Source organism: Salmo trutta, chromosome 27 (assembly GCF_901001165.1).
Source record: "Salmo trutta chromosome 27, fSalTru1.1, whole genome shotgun sequence".
Taxonomy (NCBI): Eukaryota; Metazoa; Chordata; class Actinopteri; order Salmoniformes; family Salmonidae; genus Salmo; species Salmo trutta.
The window spans coordinates 41,437,204-41,443,940 of NC_042983.1; the positions used below are offsets into that span (position 1 = coordinate 41,437,204).

Here is a 6,737-nt window from a genome sequence, read left to right on the forward strand (position 1 = left end):
AGCATATATTGACATAACACAATCCTGCCACAGTATGCAGTGATTTGTTATTCCTAAAATATGTCATGGTCATACATAAGTAATTATTAAACTGGGTGGGTCAAGCCCTGAATGCTGATTGGCTGACAGCTGTGGTATATCAGACCGTATACCACAGGTATGACAAAACGTTTATTTTTACTGCTCTAATTACGTTGGTAACCAGTTTACTGTTGCACTAAGTCATCTCGGGGGTTTGTGGTATATGGCCAATATACCACGGCTAAGGGCTGTATCCAGGCACTCCACGTTGCGTCGTGCCTAACAGCTCTTAGTTGTGGTATATTGGCCATATAAGACATTTACATTTACATTTAAGTCATTTAGCAGACGCTCTTATCCAGAGCGACTTACAAATTGGTGCATTCACCTTAAGATATCCAGTGGAAAAACCACTTTACAATAGTGCATCTAAATCTTTTAAGGGGGGGGGGGGGTAGAAGGATTACTTTATCCTATCCCAGGATAAAGTAATCCTTTTATCCCCCGGGGAAGCACCTCCTCGTGCCTTATTGCTTAAGTACCGTACAATTAAAGTTGAAATAGCTAATGGAACTGGCCACCTTTTTCAGGATACATAGTAATAGCTTAAACATTATAGTTCAGAGACAAATTCATGCAATAATGTATAATAATTTCATGTTGGAAACCCAGCAATAGTCTTCCATTTCAGCATGATCTTCTCTCTATCCACTCGCACTTTATGGATAATTAACCAAATATCCACTTCGAGAGGCCTGGCTATAGCAGAATGGTTTAATGATAACTTACTCAAGTGACTAGGTTCATGACTACCGTTGACTCTTCCGTCAGTATGGATCTGGAGATGAAAACCAATGCCAACCCGACAGTACAGTCTGCAAGTCCTGCGTCCTGAACCACTGATAGTACCCTCTTCCAGAAGTTGGTCCTCCAAAGAGACGTATTTAACCGATCCAGTGACAACTACCGCGGAGACGACGATCACAGCGGCGCAAATCAACTGCAGCAGAGCGAAGGTAAAAACAGAGAGAGGAACATTCATTCTTCCCAACAAACCCCCCCCCCCAAAAAGAAGGAAGGAAACTCTTGTCTGTCCTCTGGCTCTGCTAGGCCACTTCTTCTCCTAGCATTTTGTTGTTGTGGTTCTTGAGCTCTCATGTGTGCTGTGCCAGTGCAAGAGGAACCGTGCGCACACGGACCCAGCAGAGCTCGTTCGGCCGTGCAGCGAGGCGGTGTATATTGTCAGACTGGTCTCATAGACTAGATGTAACATAGTAAATGTAAATCCGGGACAATTAAATGTGTATGATATGTTACTGTTTGGTATGGTTACATAAGACAATATCAACAACAAAAAGTTGCCTTAAAATAATAAAGCTAAATATGAATGGAGAGTGGTTGGTCGGGGTGGATGAATCCAAGTGTTACGCGAACGTCTAGTAACCCAAAGGTTGCATGTTCGAATCTCATCAGGGACAATTTGAGCTAATTAGCAACTTTGCTACTTTTTTTTACTACTTTTTAGCTACTTTGCAACTACTTAGCATGTTAGCTAACCCTTCCCATAACCCCCAAAACTTTAACCTATTTAGAACTCTTTAAACCTAACTCTTAACCCTTAACCCATAACCCTGACCCATAGAGCTAGCTAACATTAGCCTTAGCCACCTAGCTAACATTAGTCACAACAAATTGGTATTTGTAAAATACCATATGTTTAGCAAATTCGCAAGATATTGTACATTCTGAAAAGTCGTAACATATTGTACAAATTGTAATGTATAACATATTGTACGAAATATATGATGGACATCCACAAATTAATACATAACATACGAAACTTAAAAATGTACTAAATGTACTGTCCCGGATTTACATACAGAATAATACCAAATGCTCTGAGACTACGTCGGTGTTGTAGCTGCTTGCTGGAGTGGTTCTGCTGGCCTGGCACACACGGAGATATTTATAACCAACACAATGATCTCACTGCTTAATGCATGCCGGACTTCTGAAGGACGCTCTTTCTCTGATCCGGATTTTCTCTCTCAAACACCAGCCCCTGCTCAATATCGACCTGCGCTGCAAAACAGCAACGATGAGGCCAACAAAAGAGCATGAAACTGACAGTGCGCGTTTTTCCACTCCTCGGTGCCAGGACGCAGCATGCGCGGCATTTTACGCACGAGGAAGCATGTTTTAATAGATCTGCAGCACACCAATAATGAATAACTGAACTGGAGAGAGAGAGAGTCTTATTTCGAAATCTGAGAGTTGCTGTGGGACAGTTCAAAGTTTGCGGTGCGACAATATAAAGGTGAAGAACTGCGTGTGTATGTGAGGGGCAGTGGGGTTTGAAATAGATAGCTCTATAGCCATACAGCCCTACAGCCCTGCAGCCCTACAGCCCTGCAGCCCTACAGCCCTACAGCCCTGCAGCCCTGCAGCCCTACAGCCCTGCAGTCCTACAGTCCTACAGCCCTACAGCTCTACAGCTCTACAGCCCTACAGCCCTACAGCCCTGCAGCTCTACAGCCCTACAGCCCTACAGCCCTACAGCCCTGCAGCTCTACAGCCCTACAGCCCTACAGCTCTACAGCCCTACAGCCATACAGCCCTACAGCCCTACAGCTCTGCAGCCCTGCAGCTCTACAGCCCTGCAGCCCTACAGCCCTGCAGCCCCACAGCTCTGCAGCCCTACAGCCCTACAGTTTTACAGCCCTACAGCCCTACAGCTCTACAGCTCTACAGCCCTGCAGCTCTACAGCCCTGCAGCCCTGCAGCCCTACAGCTCTGCAGCTCTACAGCCCTACAGCCCTGCAGCTCTACAGCCCTACAGCCCTACAGCTCTACAGCCCTGCAGCTCTACAGCCCTACAGCCATACAGCCCTACAGCCCTGCAGCTCTACAGCCCTACAGCCCTGCAGCCCCACAGCTCTGCAGCCCTACAGCCCTACAGCTTTACAGCTCTACAGCCCTACAGCCCTACAGCCCTACAGCTCTACAGCTCTACAGCTCTACAGTTCCTCAGTTCCTCAGGTGACGTATTGCAGTTTTAACATCTTGCAGGGCAGGCAGACTGCTTAACCCAATATAGCTTCTTTCTTTACCTGATATAGTCTATTTACCGACGTGAGTGTTGTTCTGTTCATGCGGTTATGAGGGAATATAATACAACATAGTAGAGCTTATGAATCCAAGGTACATTTTGGTGAGATATTGCAATAGATTAGAAAATTCAAATGAACCATTAATTGTAATGCCAATTGTTTTTCTCGAGAAAGACTGCTATTAATGAGAGATTTTTGAAAGTAAATAAGTAAATATATATAGATAAGGGTTAATGTATTTATAAAACTGACAATACTCATAAGAAAGTAGCCACAACCTGCTATTGTTTTAGTGTGAATTGATTAGCCTAATTCTCAGTCATAGTCTCCTACAAGCAGACCATGTTGTTGTCAGTTGTCTCCGTTCCAGATCATACACGAGCAGTTAAGGGTTAAGTAGGATGTTAACATATTGCGTGCTACATCCATGTGCTCCTGTCTCAGTGGGAATCCACTTCTGCTTTGGTATGGTGTCTGCATCATATGGGAAAACACTCACTGGAAACTGCAGTAGTAAATCACTAGGAACTGCAGTCAAGGTTCAGTCAGTGCACAGACAAAAAAAATGCTCATACATGCAGTGCTTTCAGAAAGAATTCATACCCCTTGTGTAACGGCCGTCGTATGTAATGGACCAAGGCGCAGCGGGTTGAGTGCTCATTTTAACTTTTATTACAACACGTAAACAACAAAACAACAAAACAACAAAACAACAAAACAACAAAACAACAAAACAACAAAACAACCGCACAGTATTGCAGGCTAAACACACAGCTATGCAAAAACAACTTCCCACAAATCCCATGACAAAAACACCCCTCTTAAATAAGACCTTCAATTGGAAGCAATGAAGAGCAGCTGCTTCCAATTGAAGGTCAAGCCCATCAACTAAACATAGAAATAGAAAGACTAGACTAGAACATAGAAATATACTAACAGAACATTAACCAAAACCCCCGGAACACACTAAACAAACACCCCTCTACATAAACACATATCCCAACAAACTCCGAACCACATAAAACAAACACCCCCTGCCACGTCCTGACCAAACTACAATAACAAATAACCCCTTTTCTGGTCAGGACGTGACACCTTGACTTATTCCACATGTTGTTGTGTTACAGCCTGAATTCAAATTGGATTAAATATTTTTAGGTTAATATTGTGGAGTAACTATAAAGTTTTTTAAAGTCAACATTGTCTCCATGGTGAAATCCCTGAGCAGTTTCCTTCCTCTCCGTCAACTGAGTTAGGAAGACACCTGTATCTTTGTAGTGACTGGGTGTATTGATATACCGTCCAAAGTGTAATGAATAACTTCACCAGGCTTAAAGGAATAGTCAATGTCTGCTTTTTATGTTATTTTACCCATCTACCAATAGGCGACCTTCTTTGTGAGGCATTGAAAACCTTCCTGGTCTTTGTGGTTGAATCTGTGTTTGAAATTCACTGCTCGACTGAGGGACCCCACAGATAATTGTATGTGTAGGGTACAGAGATGAGGTAGTCATTAAAACATCATGTTCAACACTATTACTGAACACCGAGTGAGTCCATGTAACTTATTATGTGACTTGTTAAGCACATTTTTACTCCTGAACTTATTGTCATGACTTCGGCCGAAGTTGATGCCTCTCCCTGTTCGGGTGGTGTTCGGCGGTCGACGTCACCGGTCTTCTAACCATCGCCGATCCATTTGTCATGTTCCATTTATTTTGTCTCGTTTTCCCACACACACCTGGTTTTCATTTCCCAATTACTGGTCATGTATTTAACCCTCTGTTTCCCCCATGTCTTTGTGTGTGATTGTTATTTGTTCAGGTCGGTATGTTCCGGCTGGTTTGTACCGGGTGTTGTTTATTACCCATGCTTTGTGGCAACTGTACTTTTTTGCACTTTGTAAATTGTTTACTTTGTGCTGTCGAGTAAAGTGCGTTGTTCATTCATCTCTGCTCTCCTGGGCCTGACTTTATACACCAGCTACACCCTCCATCCTGACACGGAGAGGGACACCACTCATCTCTGTTCTCCTGCACCTGCCTTTATACACCAGTTACACCCACCATCCTGACACGGAGAGGGACACCACTCATCTCTGCTCTGCTGCGCCTGACTTTATACACCAGCTACACCCACCAGCCTGACACGGAGAGGGACACCACTCATCTCTGCTCTGCTGGGCCTGACTTTATACACCAGCTACACCCACCAACCTGACACGGAGAGGGACACCACTCATCTCTGCTCTCCTGCACCTGACTTTATACACCAGCTACACCCACCATCCTGACACGGAGAGGGACACCACTCATCTCTGCTCTCCTGCACCTGCCTTTATACACCAGCTACACCCACCAACCTGACACGGAGAGGGACACCACTCATCTCTGCTCTGCTGGGTCTGACTTTATACACCAGCTACACCCACCAACCTGACAAGGAGAGGGACACCACTCATCTCTGCTCTGCTGGGTCTGACTTTATACACCAGCTACACCCACCATCCTGACACGGAGAGGGACACCACTCATCTCTGCTCTGCTGGGTCTGACTTTATACACCAACTACACCCACCATCCTGACACGGAGAGGGACACCACTCATCTCTGCTCTGCTGGGTCTGACTTTATACACCAGCTACACCCACCATCCTGACACGGAGAGGGACACCACTCATCTCTGCTCTGCTGGGTCTGACTTTATACACCAACTACACCCACCATCCTGACACGGAGAGGGACACCACTCATCTCTGCTCTCCTGCACCTGCCTTTATACACCAGCTACACCCACCAACCTGACACTTATTTAGGCTTGTCAAAACAAAGGGCTTGAATAGTTACTGAGTCAAGACATTTCAGCTTTTCATTTGTAAACATTTTTAAAAACATAATTCCACTTATATATGATAGGGTATTGTGTTTAGGCCAGTGACACCAAATTCTCAATTTAATCAATTTTAAATTCAGACTGTAACACAATAAAATGTGGAAAAAGACAAGGGGTGTGAATAATACTATAGATGTAAATACATACACACTGCCTATAGGCTACTATACATGTAAATACAGGGTTTATCTCTGGTGGAAGAGAATAGAATTTAAATAGATTAGGATATAATAGAACAGCATAGATATGAAATCCCTGTGAACTGTAGCCAAGGTTTGGTGGAACAGACAAACACATTACACACAGTACCAGTCAAAAGTTTGGGCACACCTACTCATTCAAGGGTTCTTCTTTTTTTGCTATTTTCTACATTGTAGAATAATAGTGAAAACATCAAAACTATTAAATAACACATATGGAATCATGTAGTAACCAAAAAAGTGTTTTTATATTTTAAATTCTTCAATGTAGCCACCCTTTGCCTTAATGACAGCTATGCACACTCTTGGCATTCTCTCAACCAGCTTCACCTGGAATGCTTATCCAACAGTCTTGAAGGAGTTCCCACATATGCTGAGCACTTGTTGGCTGCTTTTCCTTCACCCTGCGGTCCAGCTCATCCCAAACCATCTAAATTGGTTTGAGGTCAGGGGATTGTGGAGGCAAGGTCATCTGATGCAGCACTCCATCACTCTCCTTCTTTGTCAAATAGCC

General features: G+C 44.0%; 1 protein-coding gene across 1 annotated transcript in view; it reads right to left on the bottom strand.

Annotated features, from left to right (window-relative positions):
- Nucleotides 1–1,063, bottom strand: part of fgf5 (fibroblast growth factor 5) — a 14,944-nt gene extending 13,881 nt beyond the window's left edge. The window contains exon 1 of the mRNA XM_029718141.1: nt 811–1,063. Within this exon, the coding sequence (XP_029574001.1) occupies nt 811–1,063 (253 nt within the window). The remainder of the gene's footprint in view (nt 1–810) is intronic.
- Nucleotides 1,064–6,737: the final 5,674 nt, after the last annotated feature.